This window comes from Lipotes vexillifer, unplaced genomic scaffold, assembly GCF_000442215.2.
Source record: "Lipotes vexillifer unplaced genomic scaffold, Lipotes_vexillifer_v1.1 scaffold858, whole genome shotgun sequence".
Taxonomy (NCBI): domain Eukaryota; kingdom Metazoa; phylum Chordata; class Mammalia; order Artiodactyla; family Lipotidae; genus Lipotes; species Lipotes vexillifer.
In genome coordinates this window covers 538,115-559,238 of record NW_006788467.1, presented here as the reverse complement: position 1 = coordinate 559,238, position 21,124 = coordinate 538,115, and the positions used below count along the sequence as shown (strand labels likewise).

The following is a 21,124-nucleotide window of genomic DNA, read 5'->3' as shown; positions in this document are numbered from 1 at the left end:
TGTTTCTTTTCCTTGTCTGACTGCTGTGGCTAGGACTTCCAATACTATGTTGAATAGAAGTGGTGAAGAGTGGGCATCCTTGTCTTGTTCCAGCATTTAGCAGGAAGGCTTTCAGCTTTTTGCCATCGAGAATTATGCTGACTGTGGCTTTGTCATAAATGGCTTTTATTATGTTGAGACAGGTTCCCTCTATACTCATTTTGGTGAGAGTTTTTATCATGAATGGATGCTGAATTGTATCAAATGCTTTTTCTGCATCTACTGGGATGATCATGTGGTAAACTCTAACTTCCGATTAAACCAGTAATCATAATCATAATCAACTGTGAATTTGTATTAGTACTGTGACTTTAAACATGTATGAATGTATACAAATGTGTAGATGAACTCACACATTTAAGATGAAATGTTGGAGAGTACATTTAAAATAGTATCTAGGTCAGCAAAGCTTAGTGGAATGTTTTATCCAATTACCAACACATCTACAGAAAATGCAGAGGTCAATGGAAATTGCAGTAACTTCTGAAGCAAAAATATAATGAAAATTAGTGCAATAAGGACAATAATGGCTAATATTTAAATCAGGAAAAATTAACACTGTAACATTTCTCTTTTTTTATTCAGAACTTTAGGGCAAAAAAGGGACACTCTATTTGCCTTAGAAAATACCCCTGGGACTTGCCTGGTGGCGCAGTGGATAGGAATCTGCCTGCCACATGGGTTCGATCCCTGGTCCAGGAGGATCCCACATGCCGTGGAGCAACTAAGCCCGTGCACCACAACTACTGAGCCCACACGCCACAACTACTGAAGCCCGCATGCCTAGAGCCCGTGCTCCGCAACAAGAGAAGCCACTGCAATGAGATGGCCGCGCACCGCAACAAAGAGTAGCTCCCACTTGCCACAACTAGAAAAAGCCCATGCGGAGCAACGAAGACCCAACGCAGCCAAAAGTAAAAAAGAAAATATCCCTGAACTTATTCAGAAACGGTCTTACCTACAGGCAATGAAGTACGCAACTGTGTTTTAGTAAAGAAAAAGTTTGCTGTTGTTGTTTCTTTTATTTTGTGTTTATATTCTGTGGAACGTATTAAACTCTACATAACCATTTCTCTATTTTATCTGATAGATTTCAGATGCATTTATCCACATAAATTACATTGTTATCTTACTCAGGAAGGGATGCCACTTTGATAGCTGTTAAAAAATGAGAAAATACTATAAAAGAAATGTCATATATTTGAGGCTCAAGTAAACATAATAAATCATCAATATTTTTAAACTTGTGAATATTTAAAATAAATAACCTTGTTCTGAGAAAATATTACAAAGATTCACATTTATAATACTAATAAATCACAGGGCAGAGGAACACTTTGTTAGGATGGCATATAACCCTCATTTGGTTCCCCATACCAGAACACTGAATGCATGTAAAATGTTTATTCTAGTTATACTCTATCTAAATATAAGAAAGGCACTTTGCCATGTTGTAAATTATAGTTAATTTTCTGTCTTATGTGAGACATAGGAATTTATTGGCTATCCAGTATTAGAATAATCTTATATTCAGTGTTTTATTTATTTTTAGCAGATTTCAGGGATTTATTTTTGGTTTCCTGGAATAGATATGGATCAGAGCTTTCAATGTAAAATGATCAAGTAGAAAAGTAAAATGATCAAGTAGAAAAATAAAATGGTCAGTGAAATCTGACTGTATGAGAAAGTCAGAAAAGTAAAATGTTCTCTCTACTTTTTAGTAGAGTAGACTCTATCCTAAGAAATTAACTTATCTATTTTTAAATAAGTAGAAGGATTTCCTAGCTGTTAGAAACAGTATACCTACCACACAGAAAAAAAGTCAAAGGAAGAGGAAGGAAAAGTAAAGTAGTATCTATTGAGTCAGGTGATATCATCAGGCACCTTCACATAATTTAATCCCCCCAACAACTCTCAGGTGAACTCTCTCGTTCTTTTATAAATGAGGAAACTTAAATTACAGAAGGTAAATGGCTTGACAAATATTTTTATGAAACAGAGGCAGAATAGAGACTCAAACCTCTAGCTCCAAAATACTCGTGCTTCCCTCCACTTCAAAATATTTCTCCCTGAAGTCTGAGGAGTTAAAACTGCAAAAATGGAAATACTGGTAACATTGTATACTTTTTCAGCATTTTAGTGTTTTCCTATGACAACAGCAACCAAAATTTCAACATTTTGCTTCAACCTTCAGATAAGGAGCCTAATGAAATGGCAGAGGCTGACACTTCTCTTTCATAAGCTGTTCATAGGTAATTTTGAATCATATGCTTTTTGGTATGCAAATTAGTCAACTACACACAAACAATTTAGTATTTCCTCTACATAGTCAGACAGGCATGAAAGTATGAAAAAATGCTCTATCTCAAAGACATCATATTAATGTTTAACCTGGTAAATATTAGGAAGCATGGAGTAGCAAGTAACAGCAGTTCATGGCTGGGAGAGGAACAGGGTGTAAAGGGAGACCCTCTCTGAAGCACAGGCATACAGGGAATGCCTAAAGTGGACAGTAGAGCAAGAGCATTAAGAAAAACTTGCCTGCAAAACAGGCCCACTCTAATTACAAGGTAGTGTTAGAGGAATTTGAAGCCAGTGGTACTTTGTAGGTAACCTTAGCAATAAAAAACCCAAACCTGGTTCAACTCAGACTAAACTGACTCAGCTCCTAACACTAATAGCACAATCATGCTATTCCAGGCATAAAAATTATTAAACTCAGTCATCACTGTCTCATCCATACAGGATATTTTGCATTAAATAAAAAATTATTAAATACTTAAGAAAGCAAGAAAAAATTAATCCACTTTCTAGAGACAAAGCAAGTGACAAATCAGACTTAATGAGGTTGAAATAATCATAAAGAATTTTAAATGACTATAATTACTATGTTAAAAAAGACCTAGTGGATAAGGTGGAAAACATACATGAAGACAATGAGGAATTTTAGCAGAGAAATGAAAACTGTAAAGGTCAAATGAAGTATTAGAAATAATAACTTTAAAAATCAAGGCAAAACAGAGATGCAAAATGCCTTCAACAATGATCCAGCAATCCCACTACTGGACATATACCCTGAGAAAACCATAATTCAAAAAGACACATGCAGCCCAATGTTCACTGCAGCACTATTTACAACAGCCAGGTCATGGAAGCAACCTAAATAAATGTCCATCGCCAGATGAATGGATAAAGAAGATGTAGTACATATATTAAATGGAATATTACTCAGCCATAAAAAAGAATGAAATTGGGTCATTTGTAGAGATGAGGATGGACCGAGAGACTGTCATATAGAGTGAAGTAAGTCAGAAAGAGAAAAACAAATATCGTATATTAACGCATATATGGAATCTAGAAAAATGGTACAAATGAACCTGTTTGCAAGGCAGAAATAGAGACACAGACGTTGAGAACAAACGTATGGACACCAAGGGGGGAATGGGGTGGGATGAATTGGGAGATTGGGATTGACATATATACACTACTATGTATAAAATAGATAACTAATGAGAACCTGCTGCATAGCACAGGGAACTCTACTCAATGTTCTGTGGTGACCTAAATGGGAAGGAAATCCAAAAAAGAGGGGATATATGTATACATATAGCTGATTCACTTTGCTGTACAGCAGAAACTAACACAACACTGTAAAGCAATTATACTCCAATTAAAAAAGAAAAAAGCCTTCAACAGGCTCAAAAGTAGATCATGTACATTAAAAGATATACCATGCAATACCACCTGAAAGAAAGTCAGAGTGACTATAACAGTATCAGACAAACTAAAGAACAGAGAATATGAACAGAGATAGAGAAAAATTTTAAAACAATAGAAAAACAAATTCACCAAGAAGACAGAACAATCCTAAATGTGTACACACCTAGGAAGAGATCTCCAAAATACATAAAGTAAAAACTGATAGGACTGAAAGGAGAAACAGACAAATCCATAATTATAGTTGGAGGCTTCAAGACTCCTCAACTTAGTATTTGACAGAACAAGTAGACAGAAAATTAGTAAAACTACAGAAGATCAAGCAACTATTACCTAGCTTGACCTAATTGACATTTTAACCCAACCACGGCAGAATACACATCTTTTCAAGCATACATTCTTTTTGATAGACCATATTCTAGCCCATGAAACAAATATCAAAAAATTCAATAAATTTGCTCTTTATTCACTGCCAATTAAACAATTAAACTAGAAACCAATAACAGAATGCTATCTGGAAAATCCTCAAATATTTGGAAATTAAACAGTATACTTCTAAATAACTCAGCAATCAAAAAGGAAGAAGAGAAATTAGAAAATATTTTGAATTAAAGGAAAATAAAAACATAACATAGCAAAATTCATAGGATGCAGTTAAAGAAAGACTGAGAAGCAAATCTATGATATTAATGCTTACAAACTACTGGGAAAAAATAAGTTACAAAGATGTAATGTATAGCACAGGGAATACAGACAATATCTTAAAATAACTCTGTATGGAGTATATGCTATGAAAATATTGTATTACTATGTATACATCTGAAACTAACAGAATATTGTTAAGTCAACTATACTTCAGTAAAAAATAAGATAAAAATAAATCAATAAAATAAAATAAGAAAAGGTGTCATATTAATGAGCTAACAAGCTCCAACCATAAGGAACTGGAAAAAAACAGGAAAAGAAATGGAGAGAGGGGTGCAACTTAACCCCAAAGCAAGAAGTAAGTAAAGATAAAAGCAAAAAATTAATAAAACTGAATACACAAAAATAGAGAAAAATCAATGAAACAAAATCTAGTTCTTTGAAATAAAAATATTAATACACTTGTAGCCAGACTGACAACAAAAGAGAAGATGAAATGGGGAACATTACTAAAGACCCTACAGATATAAAAAGGATAATAACAAAGTAATACCAACAACTTTATGTCCACAATTTAGAGTAAACAAATTCCCTGAAATACACAAACAACAAAAGCCACACAAACTACAAAAGCCACTCAAGAATAAATAACCTGAACAGTGTTATATCTACCAAAGAAACTGAATACATACATTTTAAAACTTAGTGGGAAAAACAAAAACAAAAAACTCCAACCCCATGTGGCTTCACTGGGAAATTCTACCAAACATTTAAGGAAGAAATAAAACCAATTATACACAAACTTCTCCAATGGAATAAAAGAAGAAACACTTCCAAACTCATTGTACAAGGTCAGTATTACTCTTATACAAAACACACATACACAAAAAGATATTAAAACTATAGATCAATATCCCATATGAACACAGACACAAAAAAATTCTCAACAATACATTATCAAATCAATCCCAGCAATGTTTAAAAAGGATAATACACCATGACCAAGTCGGGTTTCTTCCCAAAAATGCCAGGTTGGTTTCATGGTCAAAAATCAACCAGCATAATTCACATTATCAATAGATAAAGAAGAAACACCATACAATCATCTAACTAAATGCCATAAAAACATTTGACAACATTCAACATCCATTCATGATTTTAAAAACCTCAGCAAATAGGAACAGCAGGGAACTTCTTCAAGATGATAAAGGGCATCTACAAAAAATTAAAAAAACACCTATGGCTAACATTATGCTTAATGGTGAAAAACTAAATGCTCTTCCCCTAATATCAGGAACCAGGCAAGAATGCCACTCTCACCACTCCCATTTAACTCTGTATTTAGTGAAGGTTCTGGGCAATGTGATAAGGCAAGAAAAAGAAATAAAAGAACTATACAAATAAAACTGTTCTCTATATAGAGAAATAAAACATCTCTGTTCACTGAAGACATGATTAGTTACAAAGAAATTCCCAAAGAATCTATTAAAATCCATTTAAAAGTGACTAGAATTAACTAGTAAATTTATGATAATCTCAGGCCACAAGGTCAATATAAAAATCAACTGCATAGTGCACAACAATGTAAATGTTATTATTTTATGTTATGTACTTTTTTTTTTTTTTTGGCGGTACGCGGGCCTCTCACTGTTGTGGGCTCTCCCGTTGCGGAGCGCAGGCTCAGCGGCCATGGCTCACAGGCCCAGCCGCTCCGCAGCATGTGGGATCCTTCCGGACCAGGGCACGAACCCGTGTCCCCTGCATCGGCAGGTGGACTCTCAACCACTGCGCCACCAGTACAGTACCACTTTTAATAGCATCAAAAAATATGAAATAGGTACAGATCCATCAAAATATGTGTAAGGTCTGTAAAAACTAGAAACATCAATGAACAAAATTAAAGAACTAAATAAAGGAAGAGATATGCTATGTTCATGGACTGGAAGATATCAATTTTCCCTAAACTTACTGATAGACTTAATATAATCCTAATCAAAATCCCAGTAAGATATTTTGTAGAAATCAGGAAACTGATTCTATAATTTATATAGAAAATAAAACTAGAATAGCCAAACAATTTTGAAGGGGAACAAAGTTGGAGGACTCACACAGCTTGATTAACGAGACCATAAAGACCATGATTTCAATTCCATAAAGCCATAATTATGAACACAGTGTGGTAATAGCAAAAGGATGGACACACAGATCAACAACAGAGTCTAGAAATATACCCACATTTGGTCAGTTGATTTCATATATGGTCAATTGCTTTCAACAAAGGTGCAAAGTCAATTAAATAGAGAAAGACTAGTCTTTTCAAGGAATGGTGCTAGAATTTTTGGATATCCATATGGAAAGAAATGAATCTCAACCACTACCTCACAGCATATAGAATTTAACTCAAAATGGATTATAGATTTAAAAGTATAGTAAAGTAAAACTATAATACATTTAGAAGAAAACAAGAGAAAATCTTTGTGATCTTGGATTAGGCAACACTTTGTAAATAAAATACCAAACACATGAACCATAAAAGATGAAAGTGATAAACTGGACTACTTCAAGATGTAACAACATCAGTTCTTCAAAAGATACTGTTAAGTCACTGAAAAGACAGAGAGAAAATATTTGCAAACACATAGGTTATAAAAGTCCTATGTCCAAAATATACAGAATATACAAAAAACTCTCAACATTCAAAAATGAGAAAACAAAAAAAATTTGATGGCCAGACTGAACAATTAAAGAAGATATATGAATGACAAATAAGCACATGAAAAGGTGCTCAACATGGTTTATCATTAGAGAAAAGTAAAATAAAACCACAATGAGATACTAATACATACCTATTAGAATAGCTAAAAATAATAAAGAATCTCTCAATACCAAGTACTGGTCATGATGGAAGGCAACTATTTGAAAAAGTCTGGGGAGTTCTTCCAAAGTTTACTTACCATTTGATCCAGCAATCCCACTTCTAGATAGTTACCCAAGAGAAATAAAAATTTATGATCCCACAGAATCCTAATGCAAATATTTATAGCAGCTTTATTCAGAATCTCCAAAACTAAAAACCAATCCACTGGTGAATGGATAAACTGTTAGAGCCACACAATGGAATACCATACAGCAGTAAAAAGGAGTGAATTACTAAATACATGAATAAATCTCAAATGCATTGTGCTACATGAAAGAAGCCAGTACTCCTTACTGTATGAACAGAAAACAGATCAGTCGTTACCAGAGGCTGGTGGTAGCATGCAGGGTAACTATAAAATGGTAAAAGGGAATTTTCTGGGATGACAGAATTCTTCTATATCTTACTTGTGCTGGTGCTTACTAGATTGTATGCACTGTCAAAACTCAAAGAAGCATACACAAAAGTGGGTGAATTTTACTCTATATAATAATACCTCAATAAACCTGACCAAAAAATCCTATCGATTAATTTACAATGATTTTATTCATATAAGCTAGGTCAGAGTTTCTCAAAGTATAGAACCAGCATTTCCAAAATCACCTTTAACACGGAGTACTTTATTAAAACCATAAAAATGGTTTCCACCTCAAACCAACTGAATTTCAGTCCTGTGAGCAGGGCTTGGAATCTTCATTTTTATAAAGCACGCTATGTGACCCTGAAACACACTGAAGTTTGAAAACCTCTCTGCGAGAGTATAAACCTTTTATTTTATTAAATGGGAACTGAAGTGTTCTGACAATTGAAAGATAGGTTGGAGGTACAATCAAATTACATAGTAAAGGCTGACAGTAAAATCATATATTAAGATAAATGTTATTTATCTAATAATATATATTAAATACCATCATCTTCAAACATATTTCTTCTACAGAAAAAGTCGTACATGGGTATCTCACTCTTTACACACAAAAGCACACAAAGAGGGGCTTCCCTGGTGGCACAGTGGTTGAGAGTCCGCCTGCCGATGCAGTGGACACGGGTTCGTGCCCCGGTCTGGGAAGATCCCACATGCCGCGGAGCGGCTAGGCCCGTGAGCCATGGCCGCTGAGCCTGCGCGTCCGGAGCCTGTGCTCCGCAACGGGAGAGGCCACAACAGTGAGAGGCCCGCGTACCGCAAATAAAAAAGAAAAAAAAAAAGCACACAAAGATAGATGAAATAATTAAATATAAGCATATAAAATCATAAAAATCCAGAAGAAAAGCAGAAATATTTGTTTTATAATGATACAGCCATAGGGAAGGCTTTCTATAGACCAAAATCTAGAAACCATAAGGGGAAAAACAATCCTAAAAATGACCACTTTAAAGTTAAACACAAAAAATAAAAACTGAAGACAATATAAAAATCCATCTTTACAATATATATAATAAAAAGTGAGTTTTCTTAAATTTACAAAGCTATCTTACAATCATTTAGACCAACAAATCAATTAAATCTATGTGCCAAGGAGTTTCTCAGAAAACAAAACAGAAATGACTATAACCTCTTTCTTTAGCTTCTCTTTCTCGCACTCTCCAAGCCCACTCTTTAACCCATCTGAGTAGTAAAAAGCAATTTCCTACACCCACTTCCCCATCACCGTAAGTCTCAAGTGTGTCTGTGTATATTACACCAAGACGTCCATAAAGGAGAATTCAGAGTTGTTGTTTTGTTTTGTTTTAACTTACAGCAATAAATTGCATTCAATTTCTAAATAGGCAGTTATATTAATTAATTTTTGGACTTAGGAGGATCCATATTCATTCTTACTGATTCATTCCTTAATTCTAATCTTATTAATATATTTTCTACTTTCGTTTCAACCATGTAATTAATTGCAATGGCAAATCCTGGAGAAGGATAACTCTTACAGAGGAGACATAGTGTATATAATGCTAGGGTCTGTGATGAATTTGTTTCACTGAGATTCTCAAAATGGAAAAATCCCAAGAAACAGAGCTCTACCTGTAGATCTAGTTATTTCAGCAAACCTGTAGATTAGTTCAATACTGGACAATTTAAAAAGATGACATGGGGCTTCCCTGGTGGCACAGTGGTTAAGAATCCGCCTGCCAATGCGGGGGACACGGGTTCAAGCCCTGGTCCGGGAAGATCCCACATGCCACGGAGCAACTAAGCCTGTGCACCACAACTACTGAGCCTGCGCTCTAGAGCTCGCAAGTCACAACTACTGAGCCCAAGTGCTGCAACTACTGAAGCCCGCATGCCTAGAGCCCGTGCTCCGCAACAAGAGAAGCCACCACAATGGGGAGCCCGCGCACCACAACGAAGAGGAGCCCCTGCTCAATGCAACTAGAGAAAGCCTGCGAGCATCAACGAAGACCCAACACAGCCAAAAGTAAAAAATAAATAAATAAATAAATTCATTAAAAAAATCAAAAGACGACATGATGCTAGGGAAATGTTTCATTTTACTAAATTCCATTCACAACCCTTTCCCCGAAACAACGTTATCACTTGATTTTGCTCACCTCCTCTCCTGAAAGGTAATATGCTGCAAGTAGGCCTCCAATAAATCGAATGTTGACTTCAAACACAGACACCTCTGAATTCTGTGAAAACATATTGAAAATGTTCACATATACATAAAGCTGTAAAGGTTTCAAAATATCTTCAATCCTTCATATGTTTCTCATAAACATGCTGGGGAGAATGTTTTTTTCCACTTTCTATGTCTTCGTTTCTCATGCAACTGCAATCTCACCTCCCATTTGTTAATGTTACTGAAACTCCTCTACTGCTGTCAGCAGCTTCCTAATTGCCATAACCAATGGGCCATTTTCATGTGCCTTACATATTATTGTGAAATTATCAAGATATTTGATGCTATTGACTATTCTCTCTCATGAAAGCCTCTACTTCTTGAATTTTGGAAGTGTTCTCTCTACTGGTCCCTTTCTGTTCTAATCACTACACTACAACGTCCATTTTTACTTCTATCTCTCCTCATGAATTTTAAATGTTTTTCTAGTGTATGTAACTTAATCAATGTTAAAGGAGGTACCAAAAAATAATGGCAAGATGATAGATTTTTCAATTAATAATGTTGAAAAAACTGACTCCTAGGTAAAAACTGAAATAAAAAAGTAGAAAAAATGTGACAATATATCTATACTTCCTTGAGAAAGCAGGTACTTTGTAAGCATAAAATCAATAGCATTGATAACAAATGATGATAGAAGGACTTGAATTTCCCCATAATGAAAATTACCTATAAGAAAAAAAATCATGAACAAAATTAAAAGGCAAACGACAAATGGAAGGAAATTTGCCGCAAGTATAGCAGTATTAATAACCCTACCACATAGAGTCTATAGGTTTGTATTTAGATATGGATAAAGATATTGCTGAAGAAGATTCTAATGCATGGAAAGAAATTAGAAGTGGCAAAGAAAATAACCAAAGAATCCGCAGAATATACAAAACTGACTAACAGAAAAATAATATTCATAATTAATTTTTAAGTAAAAATTGAAAGGAAATATATATTACCCTGAAGTCTTTCCAACATTCATAGGCAGAAGACATCATTTGCTAACACAAGCATAATTCTCTAATATAGAATTTTCACAATATAACGTAATTTTTTAATAACATAACTGCTATCCTACCCCATCCTCGAAAGCAAAGTGGTTTATGCTACTTCATATATTCCCAATATATAGCACACTGCAGGGTACATAGTAGACATTCACTAAATATAGAGAGGAAGGAAAAGAGGGAGAGGGCCTCTCTCCACTCACTAGAACAATAATACCATCTAACCAGTTTCCCTGAGTTCATCCTTACCCTCTTCTCAGCACTCTACTTATTCAGCACCATACAGTTACAGGGGTGAACCTTTTAAATCTAAAGTCAGCATAGGTTACTACTCTGTGCAAAACCTTACAATGACTTCCGGTTACACTCAGTAAAATGACTTACTAGCCCCAACATAATCTGATTCCCCACAACCTCTCTGACATCATCTCCTACCAATGTCCCTCTGACTCACTTTTTTATTACCCAGCGGGTCTACCTGCTGTTTGAGAACTGTCAAACTCACTTCTGTGTCAGTCTTTATACTTTACCTGCAGATCTCTGAGCAAATTTCACTTAGAAAGTTTTTCTGACCACACAATATAAAATTGTGAAGTAATCCTTCATCACTAATATTCCTTACTCTGTACTATTTCCCCAATTAACACTTATCATCATCTGAATATTACATAATTCTTATTTGTAAAATTCATACCTTCCCTCACAAGAGACAGAAGATAAGAAAAGTTTCTAGAGGGAGAGAAGGGAGAGACTGAGGGAGAGGCATTATTCACAGGAGAAATGACTGCGAATCTTCCTAAATTGATGAAAACAAAAGTCCTCAGACTGATAAAACATGAGTCCTTTAAGGAATAGTCTAAATACAGAATGGTAATGGAATTACAGAACAACAAAGCAAAAAAAAGAAAATGTTAAAACGAGGGGAAAAAGGACAGATTACCTTTTAAATATTAAACTGATAGCATACTTTTCAATAGCATAACAGAAAGAGGAAGACAATGGAACTGTATCTTTAAAAGGTTAAGAGAAAATAATCATCAACCTCTAATTCTCTACTTAGCTATAATATCTATTAGGAGAAAGCTTGGCTCTCTCATATCCACATGGCTTCCCTTGGGTCTCTTCTCAGAAACGTCACCTTCAATATCCAATGGATATAAAATAGCAACCTCTCACCACCACTTACTCCAATCCTACTTACTCTTCTTTAAGAGTAAGCACTTATCACTATCTGACATGCTATATTCAATATATCTTGAATATGCATTTACTACTTTTCTCCTCAAACTAGAATAGAAACTAGTATAAACTAGAGATAAGACTCGGTTTTGTTCATTCCTGTATCCATAGATTTAGAACAGTGTCTGTCACAGAGAAGGCACTCAATAAATATATTTATTTGTTTATTCATTACTTAATTTGGAAGTTTCAAATACAAGTTGGGACGAACTAGACAACAATTACACATAAGGCAAGAGGGAGATGAGCTAAATTAAAGCATTCTAAGATCCTTACGTTTTTCAGAAGAAGGAAAGAGAAAATGATTAATTTTAAACTTTGGTAAGTATACCTATTAAAATTTTAATGGTAAACCCAAAATGAATGGAAATGGAAAGTATAAAGTCAAACTAGTAGAGGGAAAAAGAGACATGAAGTAATTTAATCCAAATAAGACAGACAGAAAATAAAGGCAAATGAGAAGTATAATAATGATATAGGTAGCAAAACAATGAAGATTCAACTCTAAAAATATGTTATACTAAATGTAAATATTTCAAGCTTAACAGTTAAAAGACTCCAAGACTGGATAAAAATAACAAAATCTAAATACGCACTATATGTAAAATATACAGCTAAAACATATGACACAGAAAGGGTAAAAGTGAAAGAATGGAAAACGACTGTGCTGATTATTAAGCTATTTTTTCTCAGTTTCAAATCCATCCTTCTACACTCTACTTCGGTATACTGAAACTAGAACTCTTCAAATGCATCTGGCTTCCTTATAAGCCCTGCTGATGATAGAAGGTTCTACAAAGATCATACAAAGCTGAAGGAAGAAAAAGGAACTTATTCCTTCCAGTCTACTTCTAGTTTCTGACAGTGTCAAACCAGCCATGGTTCTTCACCCTGGCAGTAGCAGTTGGTTCCAGGTTACAGTTCCCCTGCCACAGACACACTCCCCAAATCAGCCTCCTTGTGCCCTTTAGAGATACCAAGCTCTAACTAGGTATACCCTCCTCAAAGGTCTGAGTCCCAGGTCTGAGAAAACCCTTTTAAGAACTCCTAAGGTATCAAAAACAGAGTCCCAAGCTAGTAAATTTTAATGATCTCAACCTCTCCCCATTGTTCTCACAGTTCCAGGCATGGCAGCCATTTATTGTAGTTACCACCTCTTGTAATACAACAATGTTCTCTGTCTTTTCAGTGCCCCATTACTTGGTTAACGATTCTAAACACTAAATCCTCTAATTAAAAAAACTGTACATGGGCTTCCCTGGTGGCGCAGTGGTTGAGAGTCCGCCTGCCGATGCAGGGGACACGGGTTCGTGCCCCGGTCTGGGAGGATCCCACATGCCGCGGAGCGGCTGGGCCCGTGAGCTGTGGCCGCGGGGCCTGCGCGTCCGGAGCCTGTGCTCCGCAACGGGAGAGGCCATAACAGTGAAAGGCCCGCGTACCGAATTAAAAAAAAAAAAAAAAACTGTATCGTTCTGGTTCTTGATTGAGCCAACTGACACAATGATATACCAACAAATTATTAGGCAAAATAAAGCTGCCATGTTAACAAACAGGAGTATTTGAGATTCACTAATGCCAATTCTCTCCAAATTAATCTATAAATTGAATGCAATCCTCATCAAAATTTCAACACAGTTTTTCCAGAGCTTAAAAGAACAAAGAGCTGAGAATCGCTAAGATAATTTCCTAGTAGAATAAAATCAGATATCAAGATTCAGCTACAGATATTAAGCTTTTCTTATAAAAATAGTTAAGACTATAATAAATATTTAGACTACTAAAATATTGAGGTAGGGATAAAGAGAAAATCCAGTAGAAAAGAATACAGTAATATAACTAATACATGACTAATGTGGCATGTATAAATAGTAAAGAAATAAATGTGCTAGGATCAACTGATAGTTGCCTATCTTAACCTACCCACAAACTCAACTATGTAAGGACTAAAGACCTAAATGCAAAAGCAGAACTTTAGAACATTTAGAATTAAATACAGGAATACATCTTCATGACCCTGACGTACATAAATCTCTAAGAGCTACATAACTATACAGGGGGAAAAACCTTGCATTTCTCAATCCCCTTTTTTTTTTTTTTTTTTTTGCCATATGTGGGCCTCTCACTGTCGTGGCCTCTCCCGTTGCCGGACGCGCAAGCTCAGCGGCCATGGCTCACGGGCCCAGCCGCTCCGCGGCATGCGGGACCCTCCCGGACCGGGGCACGAACCCGTATCCCCCACATCGGCAGGCGGACTCCCAACCACCGCGCCACCAGGGAGGCCCTCTCAATCCCCTTTTACAGTAAGGTGGGGCCACATGAGTTAGATTCACTCAATAATACACAAGCAAAAATGGGGTAACCAACTTCTGAGCAGTCACATATCTTTTCTCTACCCCTTCCTCCTTTATGCAACTGGAAGGTTTATCCACCTTATCTTGAGGAATCATCTTGTACCATGAGGTTGAAGCTTTATACTGAAGTTGACAGAATAATAAGACAAAGGATCCTAGGTCCTTGGCCATCAAGGAGCTACCCAAACCAGCCCTAAACTGTTTATCTTTGTACTTGACTTGCATGAAAGAGAAATAAACATGTATCTTGTTTAAGCTATTTTATACTAGATTTTCTGTCATTCACAGCCAAACCTAAACCTGATAATAAAAACTGTTCTAAGCTATGTCCAAAATGTTACAATAATATAAAAGAAAGTAATCAGTTTTTGTCTAATTAGCATCAGGAAAGGCTAATGATACAGAGTTTGAATGATACAGAGTTTGCCAAAGAGAAAAACACATAAGGAGTGGCTTCTCACTACAGTCAGAAGGACTAGCAAGTAAAAATATCATGAAAGATGAAAATGAATATGACAAAACAGTCCACACATCTTTTAGGTGACGACTGGTAACAATGAAAATAACTGCTAACATTTACTGAACATTGAATATATGTACCAGATTATTTCAAATAATCCTCACAATATTGCAATAGGATAGCAATTTTATGACAGGCTTAGAATGAATAAGTAGCACTTACTTATAGGTAGGTTTCCCAAATAGCACTAGAATTGTGGCTGTGCTGGGCTTCAAACCTAAGCAGCACTACTTAACAACTATGCCAAAATGCTGGAAGGATGAGCATGTGCCTAACTATGAAGGCTCTTCAAAAATGTGCCAAACCCACAACACTGTAAATCAACTGTACTTCAATTTAAAAAATAAAATAGATTTTTAAAAAAATGTTTAAAAAAACTGTACCAATCATTATTTCTTTAAAAAACAGTAAAACACTTAATATTTATAAAGTAATTTATGGTTTCCTGATGTTTCTAATTCAATGTGCTTTTTCTCCCTAACTCTTGCCTTAACACATGCAACACATTCTCTTAAATGATAAGGGTAAGAAAAGGAAAAGGAAAATGGTGAGAGAGGGTGCTTATTTTATGCAAAAATTGAACAACTGACAATTGCAAAAGAAGAAGGGGACTTAGGATTTCCTTAAACTGCTAGTATAACACTCAAAACTATTGTTACAGTGTCTTTTCATAGTCAATGGAATAAATTATGAACTGTATACTCACCACGCTGAAATCAAGGTTGTTTTCGATCCATTTTTGCCCATCTCGGAATTCATCATGAAGTCCCATAATATAAAGGGTATCCAAAGCATCTACTATAGTAGCACCCATTTGTGAACTTCCTATATATGGGGGGAAAATGTCATTAAAAAGATGCCCTTCATACAAGGTCTATTTTAATTTTTTATATTTAAAAAGTAAATCAGGACTTCCCTGGTGGCACAGTGGTTAAGAATCCGCCTGCCAATGCAGGGGACACGGGTTCAAGCCCTGGTCCGGGAAGATTCCACATGCCGTGGAGCAACTAAGCCCATGTGCCACAACTACTGAGCCTGCACTCTAGAGTCCGTGAGCCACAACTACTGGGCCCGTGTGCCACAACTACTGACACCTGTGAGCCTAGAGCCTGTGCTCTGCAACAAGAGAAGTCACAGCAATGAGAAGCCCACACACCAAAACCAAGAGTAGCCCCCGCTCGCTGCAACTAGAGAAAGCCCGCACGCAGCAACAAAGACCCAATGTAGCCAAAAATATAAATAAATAAATAAATAAATTTTTTTTAAAGTAAATCAAAGTAGAAATATAAGAATGAAAAAAAATACTCAACATGGTTCACTTTTCCATAAGAACAGATAATATACATTGTTTAAAACATTTTCCTAAATGTTTCCTAAACATTTAAACATACATTGTTTAAAACATTTCCTGACACATTGATAACTAATAGGAAGATACAGGAAAACTAAAATTATAATTCTCCTTAATCTTCTTCCTGGTCAGAAAATGAGATATCTATCTACTTAACTGATAGATTGGGGTAAAAAAATAAAGAGGATTAATTTAAGAAATGGGGACAGTGGTTCAAGATGATAAGCTAAGTCATAAGGCAACCAGGAACCATGCTCTTTTGGTACAAATTCATAGAAAGGGCAAAAAATATACTTAAAATAATGACAAAAGTATAACAAGGCTATATAACCATGATAGAATATAAACTATAATAGTCCTTAACAATCAAAAAGCAGGTAGAACATATTTTAAAAGAAGTCATAAAACAAAATGTGAGCAGAGAAAATCAAAATAGTAAGATCTTCCCATCTTCAAGAAAGAGATCATCTTGATCTTAAAAGAAAATGTTTCAGGGAGGGAGGAACTAATTCAACAAAGCTAGCCTAACTGATACCAAAAACAGATACTGTAAACACAAGAAAATAGAACAGGCCAATCTTCCTAATGAATACAACTGCAAAAATCCTGAATAAGATACTAGCAAGACAAATCTAGTAGTGTAGTAAAAGAACAGATAACATGGAGCAGCTGGGTCCTCCCTAACCCCAGGAATTCAACTATTATTTCTACCTTCTGAGAATGAAAATCACCCACACAGCTTATTGTCTACATTAACATGACTTTACTGTTACACTGTCTTCATCAACATGAGTTTACTCTTCCAGGAAACTCTTGCTCAGAAAGAGAGAAGCTGCAAAATAAGTTATTGTTCATTCCAGGAACTTCTTGAAAGATCCATCAACTCTTTAACAGAAAGTATCAAATGATGTCTAACACTCTAAAACTCTAAACCTCTTGCCTCTAAATTCTCCACTCACCAATCTGAAACTATTATATCATGATCCTTACCCAATCATAACCAAGCCATAGTCAACCATAACTCTCCAACTGAAAGGCCCTTGTTAAACAAGACTTAAAATCTCAATATATATCTCAACTTTGTCCTTCCTCATCTGACAGGCTTACTATGGCTCTGGTGAGGTAGTGATCTCCCTTACCATGGTAAGCATTAAACTCAGCTTTGTCTTATCAACAAGTTATCTTGGTGATATTTTAGGAGTCAGCATTCGACACTACCTAGGTTCACATTTTCCATTTAGTATTCCTTCTTTTCTTACCTTTTTAATTCCATTCCTTTTTCTCCTAAATAAATAGTGTTTTCTTGTGATGGTTTAAGGCTATACAAATTTGTTCTTATAATGACTGTCCTCAACCTACATCACATTTTCTTATTCATGTGCTCCTAATAATTTCTTCAACTTATCGAGAAGTGTATCTTCCCACTAATAAAACAAGTACTACACCACACTCTGATAAATCCCTTGGTCTTCTCTCCACTCAGTTCCCTTCATGTTGATATTAACTGGGTTATTACAGACATACTTTCCCTCTTCTTTTCTTGTTCCTCAGCTTTTAATTAAGATAATAAAAATTTTATCAAGCCATTTAGTCACCCATATATCCCTATTTCTTGCATAATCATCTGAATTAAATATGTGCCTCTTTTTATTTTTGTATTTTGTCCCCAATATCATCCTTATTTTAAATCCTTAGGAGTCCCTGATTTGTTCTTATTTCAATTTTTATAGGTAGTTATGCTCAGTTCTCTAGTTATTTATTTAACTCTGTAAGTGCATGCTCCTCTAAGGTGCTGACTACTCTGAAATGGAAAAAGGCCTGACCCACATATTTATACCAATTCTAGTTGGTTCCACAAGGAGAGGTTTGTGCCACGAGCTAAACAGCACAACGAAGAAAAAGGCAAAACTGAAATTACTGGCTATCACTGTGAGTGCTTATCTAGACAACTCAAGGTTTCAACTGGAAAAAATTAAAGGGTCTAAAACTACCCTTGGGTCAAATAAGAATTAAAATATGACACAAAAGAATATATAAAGCATTAATAAAGATTTATTACGAGAACATAGGAGTCAACTGAACCAGTTCTCTGAGAAAAACTCATAACGTAAAAATTGTATACTATTTTTTTTTTTTTGCAGTACGCGGGCCTCTCACTGCCGTGGCCTCTCCCGTTGCGGAGCACAGGCTCCGGACGCGCAGGCCCAGCGGCCATGGCTCACGGGCCCAGCCGCTCCGCGGCACGTGGGATCCTCCCGGACCGGGGCACGAACCCGCGTCCCCTGCATCGGCAGGCGGACTCTCAACAACTGCGCCACCAGGGAAGCCCAAAATTGTATACTATTTAATGAGAACAAATGAAAATGTTCTACTAATAAGAAAAAGAATGATAAACTTGAGCAACGAAGTAGAAGAATCAGGAAAGCTAAAGAAATAAATGAATTAGGAATAAAGAAAACTGTCAAAATAATAAATTCAAGAGATGGTTCTATGAAAAGAACTATACAATAAATCTAGGACCAACTGATTTTTTAACAGTAGTCAATGTGAATATAAAAACACAAAAAAAGGAATTGAGAGTATATTAAAAGGCAGATACAAAGGAAATTAAGAAAACTATTTTTAAAAGACCCTAATTTAGCCATATCTTCCCAATAAATTTGAAAATGAGTGGAACTGACATTTTTCTACGAAAACAGGTATTATTTTGACTTATGAAAAAGGAAATAGAAAATCTAGATAAGCAGACCAAGAAACAGGAAATGGAGAAATTTTCAAAGAGCTACGCACTATAAAAGTATCACACTCTAGAAGTTTCATAGAATAAATTCTACTTTAATTTTAAGGATAACTTCGACATAAATTCTGATAGAGCATAGGAAAAGAAAGCTTAAAATTCAACTTAACAGATTCTGCATACCATTGATGCAAAAATATAATTTAGTAAAAAAAAATAAAACTATTATCTGATCTCACTCATGAGCATCCTGGAAATATTTAGGAATAGGCTTGCTGGGGGGTATAGTAAGTTTGTGTTTAACTTTATGAGAGACTGACAAACTGCTCTACAGAGTGTACCACTGTATACTCCCAGCAGCAATGTATGAGAGGTCTAGTTGTTCCATCATCCTTCTCAGTATTTGACATTGTTGGTCTTTTTAATTTTATTCATTCTACTGGGTATGTAGGATTTTGCATTGTGGTTTGAATTTTAATTTCCCTGGTGACTGATGTGCTTATTGGCTATTCATTTACTTTCTTTGGTGAATTACTGGTGAATTATTTATATATTCTGAATACATCCTTATACATGTATCACAAATATTTTCTCCAATTCTGGGGCTTGCTTTTTCATTTCCTTAATGTCTTCTGGAAAGCAGAAATTTTTTATTTTCATGAAGTCTAATTTAGCAATTTTTTTTCCTTAATGGTTTATTCCTTTTATATTCTAAAACCTCTTTGCTCACCTCACGGTCACAAAGATTTTTCTCAAATATTTTTTATTGGAAGTTTTATACTTTTAGTTTTTATGTTTAGATCTATGATTCATTTCATTTTTGTATACAATGTTGAAGAGTCAAGGTTTTTATTTTTCTACATGAATATATAACTGACCCAACACCACTTATTGGAAAGACTTACCTATAACCCACTGAAAGCACCCTTGTTGAAAATCAATTAAAAATGTATGTGCAGGGCTTCCCTGGTGGCGCAGTGGTTGAGAGTCCGCCTGCCGATGCAGGGGACACGGGTTCGTGCCCTGGTCCGGGAAGATCCCACATGCCGCGGAGCGGCTAGGGCCGTGAGCCATGGCCACTGAGCCTGCGCGTCCGGAGCCTGTGCTCCGCAACGGGAGAGGCCACAACAGTGAGAGGCCCGCGTACCGCGAAAAAAAAAAACTGTATGTGCAGTTCTATTTCTATTCTTTTCCAGTGATCTCTATGTCTATCTTTATGCTAAAACCATACTGTCCTCATTACTGAAGATTTACAGTAAATCTTAGAATCAAGTAGTGTAAATCCTTCAACTTTGTTCTTTTTTAAAAATTATTTTGATTATTGTACATACTTTGTGTTTTCATACAGATTTTAGAATCAGCCTATCAATTTATGTGGAAAGGTCATTTTTACTTAAATTGCTTTAAATCTAAATATGGATTTCAAGAGAACTAACATTTCAACAATACTGAGTATTCCAACTCATAAAGGCATCTCTCTCCTTTAAGTCCTTTTAAATTTCTTTCAATAATCACAGTTTTCAGTGTACAGACTTTGCACATAGTTTCATTCACCCACATATACTTCATATTTTTATGCTACTGCAAATGATATTATTTTTAAATTGTACTTACAACTGTTTATTGCTAGCATCTAGAAATATAATTTATTTTGTATATCAAACCTGTATCATATGGCCTCATTACTAAATTTGTTTTCACTCTAGTACTTTTTTACTGTTGTTTGGTTGATTCCCTAGAATTTTCTTGTGTGTGTGGGTGAGTGGGTGTGTTTTAATACTCTTTATCAGGCTAAAAAAGTTCCCTTCCAGTCCAAGTTTGCTGAGAGTTTTTATTATGGATGGATATTAAGTGTTGTTAAATGTTTTTTCAGCATCTGAGATGCTCATAAAATTTTCCTCTTTTAGTCCCTTAATATCTTCAATTATATTGACTAATTTCCAAATGTTAAACCAACTACACATTCCTCGGATAAACCCCATTTGGTCATGAGGTATTATT

General features: G+C 35.4%; 1 protein-coding gene across 1 annotated transcript in view; it reads right to left on the bottom strand.

Annotated features, from left to right (window-relative positions):
* Positions 1–21,124, bottom strand: part of MAN1A2 (mannosidase alpha class 1A member 2) — a 162,784-nt gene that overhangs the window by 70,342 nt on the left and 71,318 nt on the right. The window contains exons 4-5 of the mRNA XM_007461625.1: positions 15,742–15,860; positions 9,857–9,937 (exon numbers count right to left, since the gene is read on the bottom strand). Coding sequence (XP_007461687.1) covers positions 9,857–9,937; positions 15,742–15,860 — 200 coding nt within the window. The remainder of the gene's footprint in view (positions 1–9,856; positions 9,938–15,741; positions 15,861–21,124) is intronic.